Genomic DNA, 17,459 nt, shown 5'->3' with positions numbered 1-17,459 from the left:
CAATCGCATTTTTGCGCGCGTGTCGCTCCATTGAGAGGATGGCGATCTTAGACACTGCATCGTAGCGCAGCACGCACTCGTCCTGGCACAGATCTTCGAAATTGGCTAAAGACAAGCTTGCCGCAGCCGCGGCACGCATCCAGGTGCCGGCGCGCATGTGGTGTTGCGTCCGTGCAAAAGAGTGCAGTGTACCTGCGGTGGGCAGTTGCAAAAAAAAAACGGGGGGGGGGGTGCCCCTGCAGCGAGTTAGAGATGAATCAGAGGGAAAAGAACGGTCTCTGCCCAAATGTGTCAGGGTGGCTCTGCACGACAACGATGTGTGAGAGGTTCGTGAGGAGAGGGACAGATGCGAGCGGCTACGATAGAGGCCTTCGACCGAGAACCGGGATAGGTGAAGGCTGAATGTCTAAATGACGCTGCAAAGGTAGGGGTAGAGAGGAAGTAACGGTGGGTAAAGACGCGGAGCCGCCCGATTTCGTGTTCGATGCATAGACCCGCGCATGCACCTCAATGCTTTAGGGCACAGCACCACCAGCGGAGTCGAGAACAACGCAGAGGGAGACGTGAAAGGTGATCCAAGTGAGGCAATCGAGCGTTGCGAAGGGGAGGATTCAAGCAAAGGGGTGGGAGCGCACAGAAAGATCCCCGGCAGCGTCGCCTGTACTGCAAAAGCCAAGTGCGATGGTTAACGATTCGGCCGCACATGCGAGCGGCGCACCTGAGAAGAGTGCACCTCCTCAGCACCCCCCCCCGCGCACAACTTTCCGTCTTCTGGCTCAAGGCACGCGTGTCGTGGAGCCCAAAGCTCTTCCCTCTGTACTCGGAATGCCCTGTGACCGGTTGAAAACGGCTGCACGTCCGACAAGACGATGACGCCTGTCACCTCCCTCGGAGACATGTTCAGCAAAGGTGAGGCATGCGAGCGTGCCGGGGGCGATGAATGCGGGGTGAGAGATCTGGCTCTGTGGCCAAGGTTGTCGTTTGTGCTCGGCTCAGCTTTGGAGATGCTGATCACGAGTGTGTCTTTGCCTGTGCGCCGGTACTTTTGCGCCGCGGCGCCTGCATGGTTAACTCGTGTCCCACTCCCACACCCCCTCATCCAGGCCGACCGACTCCTCGAGACCCTCTGCGTGCTCTCTTACGCGCAACCGCACCGAGGAGGCGTCGAATGAGACGGAGTGTAAGGCGACTCGCGAGGGTGTGAGCGTGAGGCACACCCGATACTCCGCGGGCTTCTGACGCCTTTCGGGGGGAGAGGGCACATGGCCTTCCCTAGTGAACGGTGGGAAATGGACTAAGCGTGGGCAGTGGACATGTTAGCTGCGGCGGGCCTGTGCACCTCCAAAGCGACAGGCAAACGCTCCACTCACGGGACGGCGATGCCTTTGGTGAAGTCGACGGCAAACCTGTCGCCCATGCGGAGCTGCGCGGCATCCACGAACACGTCAATGTGATACTTGCCGGCCTTGCGCTTGAGGACAGGGCCTTCCACGTGCACCCCGGCGGCCGTCGTGCCGTCGGCGTTGCGCCGCTCACGCTGCTTCGCAAAGAGAGGGTGGCGCTGGCCAAGGGAGAGGTGGATGCCCCACTGCCTCTCGAAGGTAGTCACGTCGCTTACGACGTGGGCGGGCCCGACGTACGGATTGAGGCCGATGCCCAACTCCCGCACATAGCACTTTCCCTCGACCTGGCGCACGAGGCTGAGCAACTCGAGGAATTCCTTGGGGGCTTCGTCGCTGATATGCGTGACAACGCCTCTCTCCACCGTCATGGTGAACGGTGCTGGGTAGCTCATTGTCACCTTCTTGAACACATCAGGATACGCAAACACGTCGCACATACCATTGAGCTGCGAGAGGTCGAAAGACTCACTGATGACCTCGCCGATGGGAAAGGTGCCACCGATGCTGTTGGAGATGCAGGAGCCCGCAGGGGCGCTGCGGGATACCGCGCCATCCTCGTCACCTGCTCCGTCGCTATGAGGCTTGTTTGGCTTCTGTCCCTTCGCCTTGAGCATTGCGAGGTATTCCCTCTTCTTCAGGCGGCCATGCGCCGGAAGAGTCGCGATGGCGCCCTCCTCATCCGCCTCGCCCTCCCCGTCCTCACCACTACCTTCGTTGTACACTGTCTGAAACCGCTCACGGTGCCGCGCGACATCGTTGCGCTCTGGCGCATAGGCCGCAGCATAGTATCCGGTGTTAGTTAGGCAGTCTTCCATCCCGCCGCTGTAGGTGAGCACCTTGGCTGCGTCGCGGCACACAATCACAAGAGGGATGCCAGGGCCCTCAATCGGTTCCCGTAGGGCTACTTCCACATCAGTGGCGGTGTGGACATCGACCGTCGCAGACGCGCAGCCGTCCAGTGCGCCAGGATTGAAAATCGCCTGAAGCTCCGCACTCTGCAGCGCGGCTCTCACGGAGGCCAGAGGCGCTTGCCCTGCGCAGCTGGTACCCCCAGCGCGGCGCCAGCTGTGCAAGTCTATTGAGTCGGCGATGGCCTTGGCGAGGCACTGAGCCTCCTCGGGCCGGAAAGCGCACGAGCGGGCGTAGCTGTACACTTGGTCGTCTTCCAGCGCCTCCGTGAAGCGGCCCTCGCTTGCCAAGAGGTCCGCCTTCTGGCTCATGATCCCCAGATGGCAGTGCTCAGCAACTCGGATGCCGAGGTCGAACAGACTCAGACGCAGTCGGTAGCGTCTCATCTCGTTTTGAAAGGCGTTCTCTTGCACCAGCACGCACCCAAGCAGCTCTCGCGGAGGTCCGTTGAAGAGCGCCTGCCAACGAGGTTGCTCCCCGGTGGGGTCGCCTTCGACCGCTTCGCCTTTCGAGGACAGCAGTGGCCCCAGCAACGGGCACAGCGCTTCGAACTCCTCCTTAAACGAGTCCGCCGTCCATACTCTCGACGGCGCCATCCGAGGCGGCAACGTCGCGATTGCGTCACCAGCGCCAGCCACCGCCGCCTGTCCCTCGCCTTGCTTCTGCGCTTGCCCGTCACCACAGTGGCGGAAGAACCGTTGCAGGCGCTTCACACTGCACAGGAAGTCGTCGCTGCAAAACGGCATCAAGGAGTAGGAGAGGGGGGCGGCATCGTCCGCGGCGAAAGACGGCGGCAGAGCGCGAACACAAAACCCTGCCGACCCGCTTGGTGTCTCTGTGCCGGGCTCCAGTGAGATGAACATCTCAATGACCGGGCTAGCTGGGGGCTCATAGCCTTTTGCCGCTCCAACCGACGCATCCGTCGCCGCCTCCAATTCGCCGTTCTGGTTATTCGTGAAGTATGCTGCGCCTTGCTGCCCGTATGCACGCAGCACCTGCAGATAGCCTTCCGTGAGAACCTTCTGCTGCACACAAGGCACGCGATCCACCACAAGCAGGACATGCGGCAGTGCCCCTCGGAAGGCGTGCAGGCGAAGACTGTGAAAAAGCAGCGTCGAGGCGCACGCGCGTGCAGCTTCGATCGTGGCCGACATTGTCTGGGAGTGGCTGTCTCAGCCCCTGTGCTGCTGTGTTCGCTGTTATCTTACCTGAGCGGAGAAGGCGCGCTGATCAACGCAGTCTCCCCGCCGCCACCACAAATGCCCAAAAGGGCCACGCGATGAAGTGGCGAAAACAAAGTGGGAAAAGGCGTTAGGGAGGAGGAGGAGGCGATCGGCATGCAGTTTTATTTTTCAAAGGAAACGTCCGCGTAAGCATGAGCGACAAGAGCCACAGTGCAGCTGCCAGAAGCGGCCGACGGCATGGAACGGAGGAAGGCAGCTGCAGGGAGTTAGAGCCGTCGAACCCCTATTCGAGGCACGCCCGCCAAGCAAGCACGTTTGTGTTGAGCTGCTGTATTCGATGCTGAGGCGCTTCAGCCGAGACGGATCAGAGAAGCATGCCCACTGTCACCCCACCCCACACCTCACTCATCCAGCAGCTCGCGCTCTCTCCTCCCTCTTCCCACCCCTCCCCTAGCCCTCGAAAAATACATAAAAACGCTCAGCAGGCCTAGACACCTCGACCGCGCTCACGGTGCTTAGCGCTCTCTCCATTCACTGCGCGTGGGTCGCTGTCGCTGGGTTTGTGTTCTTCGGGTCGAGGCAGTCCCTCATCGGGTACAAATCGTGAAGCTGACGGTCGCAGGCGCGCGAGATCGGGGGAAGGGTCAACCGAAGACCCAATCGCCCCTCTCCGTTTACCTCTTTCTCTGGCGGCGATAGTGAAGGTCGCCCTTCGTCGCTGCACAGTCGCATACATGCGCACGTGCCGGCCGTGTAATTAGGCTCTCCTCCAAGCTTCCTCAGCTACCACAGTCGCCACCACACAGGGTAGTGGTTGGCGAGATCGTAGGGAAGACGATATTGCGCCCTCAGCTCTTGCGCGCGGCGGTAAAAGTGGCGGTGGGAAAGGTGTGGAGCGTCCGCCACGGTGCTGCCACTCTTTGCCCCGCCGCGAGCGAGCACCACCTCATTCGAGCACGCCGGTACGGGTATACGGTAAACGTTGCGGGCGCCGAAAACGTCGTTGCAGCGCTGCACAAATTGCCAGTCTGCCGCGGGGAGGTTGAAGGCGGCCACCCCGTGAGGGGAGAGGGAGCGGCGACACAGATGCAGAAACTCGTGTGTGGTGACGACCCTGTCGAGCTCGCTGCCGACGAACAGGTCCACGAACAGCAGGTCAAGGTGGCGCTGGCGCTTGGCACTCGTGGCCTGCGAAGCGGCGGTGGTTGGCTGAATGGCATCATGGACAACGGGAGTGCCGTGCTGCAGAAAAGTATCTTCTCCCTCTCCCATCTCTGCCGAGCGCCCTGACCCGCCTCTTAAAGGCCGAACTGTTCGAAAGTCGGCATCACCAACGCGGTGGGACAAGTAGTGGACGGCGTCCTCGATATAATAGTGCACCCCACCGCCCTCTCGCCGTAACGCCACCGTGTTCAGCAGCTCCTTCAGCCCAAGCTGCTCAACGGCCGCCTTGATGCACATGGGTTCGACATCCACCAAGTCGCACCGGTGCATCCGTGGAGCAAAGTACTGCTGGAGAAACATGGGCAACGACCCGCCACCTACACCGAGGACCGCAACATTCAGCTGCGAGAGGGTGTTGGGCAGCAGCAGGAAGCCGCTTAAGAGCACGCGAAGATAGGGTGCACCAAGGTAGGTGGGGTCTCCCTCACACGCCATGTCTAGCAGCGTGGACCGTGGGTTGCACCGGGAGAAAGACTGGAAGGTGGCCCCGTCTGCTAACTGTCGCAGCAGCGGGCGCGGCGGCGCCGGAGGTGCGGCACTCGAGTCGCCGCTGGTTCGCGAGGAGGGCTCCAGAACCAGGGCAGCATATTTTGTAGTGCCAGGTGGCCATTGAGAGGCTGCGATTAGCCTCGAGTTTGCCTTGCCTGCTGAATCTTTGGCATCTCGTACAACCAGCCGCACGGACTGGGCCGGTGCCGTTGTGTCGGCTAGGTTTCCACTGTCAGTGTAGCGCGTGTCATTGGAGAAGAAACCCACGAACCTGTCGAGCCACCGCCGGAAAGGCAGGGCCGACGCTTGCGCGCGGCCATCGGTGTCGGCAACTACAGGCACGTAAAAGCTACGCACGACAACATCAAAGTCCTTGATGCATTCACACGGGTAGCGCGCCGACTCCTCCGTCCGGAGTACAGCGGCGCTGTTGAACACCGGTACGGCGCCGCGCCCGGAGCAAATGATATCAAACAGCGCACTCCCCAGGGTGACGGCACCGACACCGAGGAAAGGAAATGCGCATATCTGTAGAGAAGAGCTGCGGAAGAAGTGCGTGGGCATCGTCGCCGATTGCGGTCAATCCCCTCGCCTCATATGGCTTCCCAATTTGCCGCGCCTGTGTGAAACCACCTCACTCGCGGACTCGGATGCGCTACGCAGACTACGGCAAGGCGGGCATGTATGTTTGCGTGTGTGTGTGTGTGTAAGTGTGTTGCAGTGGAGCCGAGAAACGCCGGCTTACTGACTCCACTGCGTGACACTCGCCTTGCGCGCTTCTTCAGTCACGGCACGTGCGTGAGGCCCCTCACAGGGCCCGACAATGAAAGCAAACGCACACGTCGAAGCATGTCCATGAACGAGAGGCAGGTTAAGAAGAAACGCATGAAAGAGAAACCTACTTTGTCCAATCATTGCTCTCGATTGGGGGGGGAGAAGGCAGACACTGAGGCGCTCTGGCGCATATGCGCACCTCTGCGAAGAGAAGGGGCCCCCCCTCTGCCTCCACCGCTCCCAGACTGTAGCGACTCTAACGATCACACTGCAACAAGCGTCACGGCACGAGTACGCCTCCCCCACACAGGATCATCAGCCTCTGTGTTACCAGCTGCGCCCCTTTTATTCTTTTTTGCTTCGCTTTTGATGGTGATCCCTACTTGGGTCCAGAAGCCAACACTGTACCCTCTCTCTTCCGCCCCTCGCCTGTGACAGAAGGACGGATCATCAACGCCGTCACAGACACGCAAGCACGTCTACGCACAAATAGGCACCTCTATCGGCACGCTGGCGGTGCTGGCGACACCTCTGAGAGGCGCACCTTCTTTACGATTCCGTAGTGTATCTTAGAAAACACTGCCAGTCCGAGCCGCAGCACTCCACCTAATGCTGACTGGACCAGCAATGCTGACACGCTCGTCGCCGGCTCCATGCCAGCACAGCCGTAGCTGAGCAGAGTGCCATCCGACCCAAGAGTGATGTCGAACGAGTAGTCCTCGATGCCCTGGACGATAGACTGCGCCATCGCCTCCGCTGTAAACGGTTTTGCACCCCCAAACGAAGAGATGGCGGCGCACTCAGGGCTTTTTACCTCGCTTTCGTGGGCATATCCAGGCGTCTCCACGTCCGGTGGGCTTACCACCTGCACTCGCACACCGAGGCAGCTGTTTTCCATGTCGAGACTGTGGGCAAAGGCGCGCAAGCCAGCCTTGGTAGCACTGTACAAGGTGTATCCCGCAATCGGCGCCCTGGCAGCCATGCTGCTCATCAGGACAACGCGACCCTGTTTCATCTCTAGCATCTCTGGCAGCACCCTCCAAAGCACAGCCAGAGATCCAAAGTAGTTCACCTCCATCATCTGCCGAGCGTGGGCCATGGTGCTCTCCATAAAACGAGCTGGGTGTGCGAAGCCGGCGTTGCAGATAAGGAGGTTGATGGGGCGACCATCGCACTGTGCTTTCGCACGGGAGAGGCCTGTAGCAACCGAAACTTCGTCCGCCACATCCATCGCCACACACGACACACGTGTGCGGCTGCCGCACTCTTCGATGACTCGCTTCACTTCCTGCACTGCCTCTCGCAGGACAGATTCTCGACGCGCTGCGAGGACTAGAAATGGCACGTGCCTGCGTGCAAGGCACTTGGCGGTGGCGAGGCCAATACCGGCGCTACCGCCCGTAATGAGCACAGTCGAGGACCCCCACTCCCAACGCGGAGCACGCTGCACCGTCCACATCGCCGTCGTCACAAGTGCTGCGCCGAGGGCCGAAGTCAAAGCAACAAATAGGGCCCACATTGCACTTCAGCCTCCCAGCCACGCACGCTAGAGAAGAAGGAATGGCGGGTGCGGGTGTGTGTAGTCGTCGAGGGAAGGCCCGTACGCGCCTCTTCCTCTGTGGGCTCTTGGTGAGGGGCGAGTGAAGGCGGGCGGAAGCGGCGACCCTCCTGCACGCGCGGCGGAGGTAAGAAACACTACCGAAAGACAGAGAGGGATGGGAAGAGCGGGTTGAAGATGAGAACGTCACCCGTTTGCACGGGCAGTACATGCCAAAGCGGAGAGTAGCCGATGTGTTCGGCTTGATGCTCTGCATCCGTGCGGGGGGCACTCTGCTGCCGCGGCTAGGTGGAAGCACTGCAGCGAGCGGGGATGGGGTAGCCAATGCGTGCCACAGCTCTCTGCCACTTACCTCCATCGAAGCCTCCTCCTAGGAACGCCGGCTCACACATGCCGGGGCATCTTTGATGACAAAGGTGTTCTTATTCAGGCAGAGAACGCAAATAAATGTCTCATGAGGAGGCCGCATGAATTCAGATGTGTGGGCAAGTAGCGCGGGTGTGCATGCGTTGGCACGGCGGTGCTTGCTCTCCCGTATCAACGAGAGTCAGCGAAGGGTGGGGAAGAGTGAACCGAGTACAAGCGAAAAGGCTAACGAGCGCACACTGGCAAAACCCAAAAAGATGAGGCGGGAACAAGGCAGGCCACCGAGCCCCTTACACATACACACAAACATACAAACGAGCAATCGAAGATAAATTTGATCGTCAGCAAGAGCTGCGCACACAGAGTCAGGGATGGCCTATGAGGCTGAGAGGGAGAAAGTGGGGCAAGAGCTCACCCGGAGAATGAAATTAGATGAAAATGCTACACAAAGCACCGGCGCCCACATGCTGAACGAGTGCGGCCCACGTCCGCGTCTCTGCCAATTACCCGGAGAAAAGGGGGAAAGTTGGATAACGGGGAGAAGGGGTGCCAGCGAGCGAGACAAAAAAAAAGGTAACAGTGAGACGCTGGCAATGCTTCAAAGAGAAGAACGGCTTGCGAACACGAAAAAAGGGCAAACAAAGTGGAAAGAGTTCAGCACTGTCGTCGGCCCCTTTGATTGTTTCGTGTGGCTGCATGCATGCATTCGTGTACGTTGCGAAGGGAGGGAGGCAGAGTCGACAACAGCAGTCGGAGAGGGGGATGAGCGCGTGGAGTATTCCATGACTTGCGCCCTTTCTATTCGATTAAGGAGCATTCTTCTTTTACACACGGTTCTGTGGTACGCAGAAGCGATGCCCATGAAGCGAGAGCCGCACATTTTTTTTCCCACCTCAACCTGATGCCTCCCGAAGGAGGCGCCCGGAGTTGCAGACTGGCGGCGGGGCAGAAGCCTCCGTGGTCCTGAAAAGATGGAGCAAAGGTCAGCGTCCCATACAAGCGCACGCGGAAGCAGATAAAACTTTAGTGGCGGGAAGGCAAAGGCGAGGGTGAAAGAAGGGATGAGCCGCGTTGACGGCCGATAAGGTGCGCAGGGGCAAGCACTTGCGTCTCGGCGTGCCATCATTCTCTTGTCTGCGTGCAGCTCCGACCATCACCAGGATGATTGATCAAGCCGGGGAGACATCTTTTCCATGACGTGGCCGCCCATCATTACTCACGAGAGAGAACAGAGAGTCACACAAGGAAAGAGTGGTAGGCACCCGATAAGCTGAGTGGAGGGAAGGAGGAGAGGGAGCATGGGTGCGGTGTGTGTGTGTGAGAGAGAGTTGACAAGACACCTGTAGCTACCACGCATGCAACCAATCCGCTACGTGGGCTTTGGTTTCTCTTGATGCTTCAGCAGCGCTGCTTCGGTAGCGCAACACTTTTCAGTCGGCGCTGAATTATATGAGAGCAACCAAGGACACCTCCACTGCACTGTGGCGAGAGAGCGATGCGCCTCTTCATGTACCGGCCATGAGCTGATGCGTGTGCCTAATGCTTCTCCTCCTCGCGCCCGCCCATCTCTTCCGCTCTCCTCCTCTTACCTGCCCTTACTCCCGTCCGGCAAGGACACACAAATAGGGACAGTGGAGTCAGTTGGACAACAGAGCAGGGGCGGTTCGCGGTAAACATTTTTGGAAGGTCGAGATTCTTCATTCGGGAAGAGGAGGGTGTGCGCACACACAGCCACAACACACGCAGCGTAGCCATGCAGAAACGGGGAAAAAATCGCTGCAGCACACACACGCACACGCAAAAAAAAAGCGAAAGGCGCTCATGTGCGTACGCGTGTCTGTGCGAGTATGTGCGTGTGGGAATGTTGGGGGAGGGGGGGACTGCGCTGAAGATAAACGGCCGACTAGACAACAGAGAGTCAGGAAAGAACACGGTAGGAGGGGGATTGGGGTCAGGAGAAAACACTGAGAGAAGGAAAAGCAACGGCGTACGTGCACAGAGCCGCAAAGAGAGACCCCCACTTCACGGGCGGTCACAGAGGCAGATGCGGACGTAACCCTCCCACACCCCTTCTCCCCTCTCCGAAACCTAAAGATGCCCCAGAAAGGTGTCTAACGTCAAGCGGTGGAAGGCGAAAGGAGATGTGGAGAAAAAATGAAAGAGAATGCAGAAACGTGGACGAAGGGGAAGTCGAGACAGAGAGAGACACGCAGCGGTGCTAGCTGCCATGAGGTCAGCTTTAGAGTCTATGAGCACATTCGTGCCGTTAGTAGCCCCTCCACGTCCGCTGCCACTGCCTCGACTCAAGTCCGGCCAGTGGTACTTCCTCCACTCTGCGGATAATGAGCCGCAAAACCATGAGGCGAGAAGGGGAAACGCGGGGCCAAGTAGAGAGAGCGTACCCGCGCACGAGAACGCCAGGGTTGTCGCTTCTCCATCCCCGTACTCCTCTCGTCTCCCACTGACTCGCAATCATCGCCGCACAGCACACGCAGACTTATCAGCACAGTCTCAAGACGCATACGGTCACCAGGGTGGAAAGGAGGAGGGGGGAGAGCCAGCATGCGCACGGACACTGGGGTACACACGCCTAGACGCCTAGCATAGTACCTAACCGAAAACAGAAGCGAAAAAGTGAAGACAAAAGATGGCGCATACGTGGCGAGCGCACATGGCAAAATAAATTCGTGGCTGAGAATCTGCAGCCCCCTGCAGATGTACGCGGACGCATGCATGCACACGCATACACGCCTGAGAGACGGACGCGGGCGCTCGCGTGTCGGTGGGGAGCAGCACGTGGGAAATTGGACAGGTGATCGGCCGATCCTGTGAGCTCCTTCCCTCCTGCCCGCACAAACGTGTACAGAGCTTTTAGCGCATTGGGCATGCAGTTGTTGTGGTCGAGAGCCGACCCTTGCCCTCGCCTGCACGCACTGCTTAATGCAGCTTGCTCTTGCCGCAGTCCATGAAGACAAATTTCTTCAGCTCCTTCATCACATCCAGAGTGTGTTGCAGGTCCTCGCGCGTGTGGCACGCCGAGACGCAGAAGCGCACACGGCACTCGAGCAGTTTCGTTGCCGGGTAGCCGACGACGACGATGGCGACACCGCGCTCCAGGCACATTCGGGAGAGGGTGCTAAGCCTGCCAAGGTTGTAGCACATCACCGGTATGACTGGGCTGCTGTCATCGCCGAGAACTGCCAGGCCAAGATCTATTAGCCCGCGCCGAAAAAACGCCGAGTTCTCCTTCAGTTGATTGATGCGCTTCTGGCCTAGGTCCGTGCCGTCCTTGCCGAGCAGCACGTGCAGCACTGAGAGCACCTGCTGTGCGCATGGCGGCGCCAGGGGATCGAAATGCAGGGCGATAGAGCTATGTTGACGTAGGTAGTGAATGAGCTGCTTGTCACCGGCTATGTAGCCGCCGATGGAGCCGAAGCTCTTCGTGAACGTGCCCATGAGGACGTCGACGTCCTTCGGGTCAACACCACAGTGCTCGCAAACGCCGCGACCAGTGCGGCCGATCGCGCCAATCGAGTGCGCCTCATCCATGAAGAGGAGCACCTTGTACTTCTTTTTGAGTTCGACAAACTTTTTGAGGTTGACGATCTCACCCTCCATGCTGTAAATGCCCTCAAAGACGATGACGATGCGCTTGTATGGCTTGTATTCGCCGCAGGGGTCCTGGCCGAGCACTATGCCCTCGCGCAGGTACTTCTCCACCTGATCAAAGTGGTCGTGTTGAAAGACCTTCACCTTAGCGCCAGACGAGCGAATGCCGTTGACGAGGGAGGAATGGTTAAGAGAGTCGGACAACACCAGCGCCTCCTTGCCGAAGAGGGCGGGGAGACCGCGGAGATTTGTACCAAAGCCCATGCCGCACACGATCGAGTCCTCCTTGCCGAGGAACTCGGCGAACTCGCGCTCGAGGCGACCGACAACAGTGCTCTGGCCCAATTCCTGCGGCGCACTGCACGAGGCGAGGCCGTAGTCGTCGATCGAGTCTAGCACGTCGTGTGTGATGCTCTGTGTGTCTTCAGCAAAGCCGAGGTAGTTGTAGGATCCCATGTTCACTACCGGCACGATGCGGCCAGTGTACTCAAACGTTTTGTTGTCCGCCAGCACGCGCTCCATCAGCCCGATCACACGAGAGGGACGCGAGTCTATGGGGCGCATGAAGCAGTCGCAGACGCGGCGGTAAAAGTAGCGGTTCCACCAATGGTCGAAGTCTCTCACTATCGGCGCGTAGCCGGGGCGCACATTGTTCTCCCCGTGCGCTAAGAGCTGACGGTAGCCGTCCCGCACGTACGCCAATAAAAGGAACAGGAGGAGGGAGAGGTAGGTTGTCACCCTAGTCCACAGAGGGATGCAGTGCACAAACGGCTCCGCGGCGGCAACGGTCTCGTACGAACCGTCCCTCCGATCGGTTGGAGACCTTGGGAAGGCGTGCGACTTGTTGTCGAGAACTTCAGAAGCCTCCTGCAAGGCAATCTCCCGCTTCAGTGCCGCCTCGCCTATCATGGTGGGAGTTGCCTGCACAGGACTGTGGAGCATTTCTGCGGTCCGAACCTTTGATCACTCGTTTCCTGTGTATGTCGGTGCTCACTGGCGCTACCTTCACAAAGACACTCGCACACAAGGGGCGCTTCTTCGAGAGAGGAGGTGCAAGAGGAACAAGCCGTGAGCTTCTGCGCGTGGGGGGAGGACGGGTCGTGTGTGTGTATGATAAGAGGGTGTACCGTGTGTGGCGTGAGATGTGTGCCTTTAGCCTCTCGTGCCTTGCCGAGAGGGAGAGAGTAATGCTAGAGGGGGCTGTAGAGGGAAGGCGACGGATCGCGGGTTCCTTCCTCTGAGAAGAGAGGGGAAAAAATTCGCCGTTTGCTGTCGAACGAGGGGGGGAAGGGAAAGGGGGAAACGACGACTCGGCACACCCGCACCCGCACACACACGCAAACGAAAAAAAAAATAATAAGCCGGCAGTGGCGTGATGGGGGGACGCGACTGGGTGAGGGGAGTGGGGGTACGCTGCGAAGGGGATCAACAGAGCGAATTTCTCAACGGAATCCACAAGAAGAGAGAGAAGGAATGGACGCGGTGAGATCAGGGGGCAGGCCGACTGGGAAAAGGTGTATGCAAATGCTAGAAGGGTCAGGAGAAGGGGAGAGGGCCACAGGGAGGGGTGAAAGGCGGGGAGGAGGGGGAGGGCAAGCGACAAGTTGGGCCGAGTCCTTCTTCGTCTCTTTGTGGTGGGCGTACTCAAGTTTCACTGAGGACAGGAGAGAAGGGCGATGAGATCAGAGGTGGGAGAGAGGTGCAATGAGGGTGCTTTTTCTTTAGCTGAGCAGATGTAAGGGTGGCGGAGGAAGGGGAGAGGGTTGCGACAGCAGCGGAAAAGTTGAGTGGGTGGGAGTGGAGAAGGCCTTGTAGGAGGGGGCATGAATCGCTGAGAGCCGCTGATTGCCATCAGTGGGTGCCACAGAATGGTTGCAGTCGCATGAAGGACCAAGCGGAGAGAGTGTGGTGGGGGGAGGGGGGAGGGAAAAAGCACACGTACACGCCCAGATCCAGCAGTGAAGGCACTGTTATCCCTTCCTCTGTGTCTCCTTTTTCCTGTTCATTGGCAGTCTTTTGCTTTTTCTGTGTGCGTGTGTTTGGGCGAGCGCGCATAGCACACCATTTAACGAGTATCCGCGACGACAACCCCCCCCGCCCCCGCAGCAGCGGCAGACATGCACGCACGAAATCAAGGAGAGCGGAAGAAGTAAGTACGGGACAGTGCAACGCCGAGAACGCGCCGCACGGGGGAGAGCAACCATGGCATACGCCTTTTCGCACATCAGTCCACCTCCCCTCTTTGATGCGGTCTACAGGCATGCCGTACCACCCGCGGTGGCACGGAGCAGGAGCCGCAGATCTCATCCACCCTGCGCCACGCACTCGATGCGCGCTGGCCATCTCTGGCACGGTTCGTCCCTCTACTGCTACGACTTAGCACCTCGACTGCCGCCTGCGCTGTGTGCCATCCGCTTTTGCTCCTCCTCGGAAGACGCTTGCCTCTTTGCGAGTGCGCTGAAGTTGACGCCGGGGCTCCACTCTGTGTTCAGGCGGTCGCGCGCCCATCGAACGAGCATGTCATCAATGCAACCGCAGTACCCTACTGGGCGGCCGGAGCGACAGCGGCAGAGCTCCATCTTGGCCTCTTCCTCAGCGCTCGATAGACCCGAGGTGGTCGCGGCAGCTTCCTTGTTCGACTCCTTCTCAGCCGCGGACTTGCTCCCTGGCTCTGGAGTGGCCCAGCCCTTCGCAGCCTCGGCGAAATAGCTCGGCGGTGGGAACTTTGGCGGCTCCTGCAACGCCAGCATGGGCATTGAATACTCAGCATACTGGGTGCCAACGCAGCTGTCAGCTGGGAGGATGCCGAAGCCATCTGGCACGTACAAGGGCGCGCCCCTTGCTAGCAGCCATTGAACTGTCGCTGTGCTTTCTACCGCCATGGCAGCGTGCAGAGGGGTGCGGCCCCAGCGGTCGTACACGTGGATGCTTCCACCACAGCTGCACAGCAGCTCCAGTATCTCCACTTGCTCTGCCAGCACCGCCATGAAGACAGGGCTGTAGCCATGAAGCATGTCACCGGGTGCCGGCGACTCGTCTCGAAGAAACGACATGTTGTTCGGATTGGCGCCGGCCTTGAGGCATTTGGTGCAAAGTTCCTTGTGGCCAGTGATAACGGATAAAAGAAGATACGTCGCCCCCTCGCGGGAACCTGTCAGTGCGCTGTTGTGGAGTTCCGGGCAGCGCTGGTCGAAAAAGGCGCTCACAAACGGCAGCGCCATAGAAATCTCGCGTGCGCCTTTCGACGCCGCCGTCACGCCGTTCTTCCTGACGTCCTCACCGTTAAGCAACTTGTCAAAGGACTTCAGAACATTCTCCTCCTGCGCCGCGGTTAGCTGCACTTGGTGTTTGCTGCGGCGGATACCGTCGAAAGCGCTAAAAGGGATGGGGATGGACATGGAGAAGTTGCGGATGTGGCGGCGGTCGGCGTAATCGTACGAGCAGAAGGGGTCCAGCACCATACCACCCTTGTCTAGTCGCTTCGTCAGTCGCTCCAGCAGCCCAGGCGTGAAGTTAAGCTCGCCGGTTGCCGCCGCATTCTGCGAAAGATACAGTGCGGTGGCGGTGTCGTCCTCCAGCGCACTGAGGCCGCCGCTCTGCTGCAGTGCTTGGTATACGGCCAAAGCCTGCGCGTTGGTGTACTTGCGCTGCATGGGTGAGCAAGATGCGAGTGCGCGCCGAGTGTATGTGTCTGTCTTGGTGCGTTTGTGTATACCAGCACTGGTGATCCAGCAACACGAGCCCGCCCCTTCTAATCTGAGCGAGCGCTCGTTTGCACGAATGTGGTGGGGATAGTTGGAGGGAGGACACTGAAAAACAGCCCCGGCAGCGGATATCGAAGTGGACGGTGCGTGGAAGGAGGGGGGCGTGTGCTCTTGCCCTTTCCTGCTGCTCGAACTGCCTCACCAGGGCAACGCAACAGCCAGTTGTGAAGAAAGGAGTGGGCGGGTGCGGTATGGTCAATGATACAGGGCAAGAGGGCAAAGAGGAGGCATAGAAAAACAAATAGTTGTGTCGATGTGGTGCACGCGCATGACACCTCAGGCCGAGCGCAAGTCGGCAGCTTCATGTCCCGTCGTCGCTTCAGTAACACCCAAGCGCCTCTCCAATGGGTAGTCTGTGTGTTATTACTGGCAGAGTGAGCATAAAAGCAAAAACGGAGGTACCTTTCAGCACGGCGTCACCGTGGCGCACGTGTACCGTGCGTCAAGCACCAGACTCCTGTCTGAGAGCACTCTCCAGAGTCCTCCTCGATGTGGTGCAGCACCGCGACTCTACCGCTTTCGCTCACACAGCAAAGAAGCAGCCCGGCGACGCTCGAACGTATGAAACTGCTCTGTGGCATGTGCAGGTGAGCTTTCCCTCGGACCTGCATACTTCTTGTGAGCGCAGAGTAGATGTGCAGATGTGTAAGCACCAGAGACGGTGCGGAAAAGATCGAAGCATCCCGAGCAGGGGCACCGTAGCGGCGAAAATGAAGGGGGCGGCGGCGGCAGTGCAGGCGCGCACACATTTCTAAAGATTCCACAGCAAAAGCGGGAGAAAAAAGAGTGGATGGAGGAGGACGAAAGGGACAGAGCAGTAGGCCAGACAAGGTGGCTGGCCCAGAGCAAAGGAAGACACCAAGACGCGAGCGACGAGTTGGCTGCGGTGGGCAGCTTGCACTAAGCACCGCAACGCTCCTCGGCAGACAGCCGCGCATGGGCTCTCACATCTTCCTTTTTTTCTCATCTCATCCCCCGGCACCCCTCAGCCTGCTTTCCGACGTCTTCGTCACCTCCTCCACATTAGGTCAGCCCCTTCTACCGCCGCTTCGGCCCGACTGCTCTGCACTTGGCAGCGTGGCTGTGGAAAGCGTAGCGCGCAAACGTGGCAAGGAAGCTTTACCCCGCCCCTTCACGTCTACTTTTGAGAACGGCGCGCGAGCTCGTTTTTGAGCTCACCGTAGCGGTGGTACTCCACAGTGAAGCCGTGGCGGTCATGCCGACCGGGACGCACGCCGTTGTACTTCTCAAAGTCACTTTCGAAGCGGTGCAGGACCTGCTTCAAGCTGCGCTTCTCCACCTGCAAAGCCTCCTCGGACATTGTGGACACGTTGTCGGTGCCCAGTGGAACCCGCTCGATGCGCTGAATCCAGTCAGCCCCGCGGCCAGCCGTAGCCGAAGCTGAAGCGCCGCTTGTCGCTGCGCGGCTCTCGCCGCTAGGAGCGGCAGGTGTGCGCAAAGGTGCTTTGGTAGAGCCTGAAGTACCATCCTTGGCAACCGAGGAGCTCGAGCGAGCGCTATCCGCCCTCGCCCCGCCAACCGAAGAAGCTGGCGCCGATGATGCACTAGCCGCCTGCGCATTGACGCTCTGCGACACGTCGCGGCCACCGGCGACGGATGGCTCCGCTGTTGCTCCGTGGGAACCGACAGACGGCTCCAACCCCAGCACCTTCATCTTGGTGGCGCGGTAGAGTTCATAAATGGCTCGCAACGCAGCCTTCTGGTCCGGGTAGACGTCTGTCTGCCCTGTTGCATCCCGCACGGCAGCCTCCCACTCGTGAATGCGCTGCTTCATGTCTTTCTTGAACTGCTTCGTCTGCTCGGCCGTCATGCGAGAAATGGTCGTTGGAAAATTGGGGTCGCCAGACTCTTTAGCGAGCTGCAGCGAAGCCGCCTCGCCTCGATACTCCGCCAGCAGCTGAGAGCCAAGAAAATCAGGGGATGGTGCGCGTGCGCCATACGTCTGATCAACGCGCTTTCGTTGCTCCTGTTGGAGAGTGTTCACACTGTCGATAGAAGACTTCGGGTACACCCTGAAGTCATCACTGACCGTATGTGTCTGAGAGAAACTCACGTCGTCAATCACCTGAGACAGGATTTGCGAGAGAGGGTCGACGACCATCGTGGTGGCGGAGGCTCAAGAAAATAACCCGCACAGCACTAGCCAGTTTGAGGGTTG

At 59.2% G+C, this 17,459-nt stretch overlaps 7 protein-coding genes across 7 annotated transcripts in view; all 7 read right to left on the bottom strand.

Annotated features, from left to right (window-relative positions):
• LSCM1_00793 (uncharacterized protein) overlaps positions 1-157 on the bottom strand; it is a gene marked incomplete at both ends in the record, with an annotated part of 894 nt that extends 737 nt beyond the window's left edge. The window contains one exon of the mRNA XM_067318431.1: positions 1-157. This exon is cut by the window's left edge and continues 737 nt beyond it. Within this exon, the coding sequence (XP_067174536.1) occupies positions 1-157 (157 nt within the window).
• A 1,209-nt stretch (positions 158-1,366) lies between these two features.
• Positions 1,367-3,466, bottom strand: LSCM1_00792 (uncharacterized protein; the record flags this gene model as incomplete). Its single annotated transcript, XM_067318430.1, has 1 exon — positions 1,367-3,466. The coding sequence occupies one exon, from the start codon at positions 3,464-3,466 to the stop codon at positions 1,367-1,369; it is 2,100 nt and encodes a 699-aa protein (XP_067174535.1).
• Positions 3,467-4,279: 813 nt separating this feature from the next.
• Positions 4,280-5,773, bottom strand: LSCM1_00791 (uncharacterized protein; the record flags this gene model as incomplete). Its single annotated transcript, XM_067318429.1, has 1 exon — positions 4,280-5,773. One exon carries the CDS (start codon positions 5,771-5,773, stop codon positions 4,280-4,282), a length of 1,494 nt encoding a protein of 497 aa, XP_067174534.1.
• Positions 5,774-6,482: 709 nt separating this feature from the next.
• LSCM1_00790 (uncharacterized protein) lies at positions 6,483-7,502 on the bottom strand (the record flags this gene model as incomplete). Its single annotated transcript, XM_067318428.1, has 1 exon — positions 6,483-7,502. The coding sequence occupies one exon, from the start codon at positions 7,500-7,502 to the stop codon at positions 6,483-6,485; it is 1,020 nt and encodes a 339-aa protein (XP_067174533.1).
• Positions 7,503-10,844: 3,342 nt separating this feature from the next.
• On the bottom strand, positions 10,845-12,458 carry LSCM1_00789 (uncharacterized protein; the record flags this gene model as incomplete). The annotated part of the gene is made up of 1 exon (XM_067318427.1): positions 10,845-12,458. The coding sequence occupies one exon, from the start codon at positions 12,456-12,458 to the stop codon at positions 10,845-10,847; it is 1,614 nt and encodes a 537-aa protein (XP_067174532.1).
• A 1,427-nt stretch (positions 12,459-13,885) lies between these two features.
• LSCM1_00788 (uncharacterized protein) lies at positions 13,886-15,169 on the bottom strand (the record flags this gene model as incomplete). Its single annotated transcript, XM_067318426.1, has 1 exon — positions 13,886-15,169. One exon carries the CDS (start codon positions 15,167-15,169, stop codon positions 13,886-13,888), a length of 1,284 nt encoding a protein of 427 aa, XP_067174531.1.
• A 1,249-nt stretch (positions 15,170-16,418) lies between these two features.
• On the bottom strand, positions 16,419-17,402 carry LSCM1_00787 (uncharacterized protein; the record flags this gene model as incomplete). The annotated part of the gene is made up of 1 exon (XM_067318425.1): positions 16,419-17,402. The coding sequence occupies one exon, from the start codon at positions 17,400-17,402 to the stop codon at positions 16,419-16,421; it is 984 nt and encodes a 327-aa protein (XP_067174530.1).
• Between the last annotated feature and the right edge of the window lie 57 nt (positions 17,403-17,459).

Source organism: Leishmania martiniquensis, chromosome 35, assembly GCF_017916325.1.
Source record: "Leishmania martiniquensis isolate LSCM1 chromosome 35, whole genome shotgun sequence".
In the NCBI taxonomy this organism is placed as follows: domain Eukaryota; phylum Euglenozoa; class Kinetoplastea; order Trypanosomatida; family Trypanosomatidae; genus Leishmania; species Leishmania martiniquensis.
Note: the sequence above shows the minus strand (reverse complement) of the source record. Positions and strands in the feature narration are given on the sequence as shown.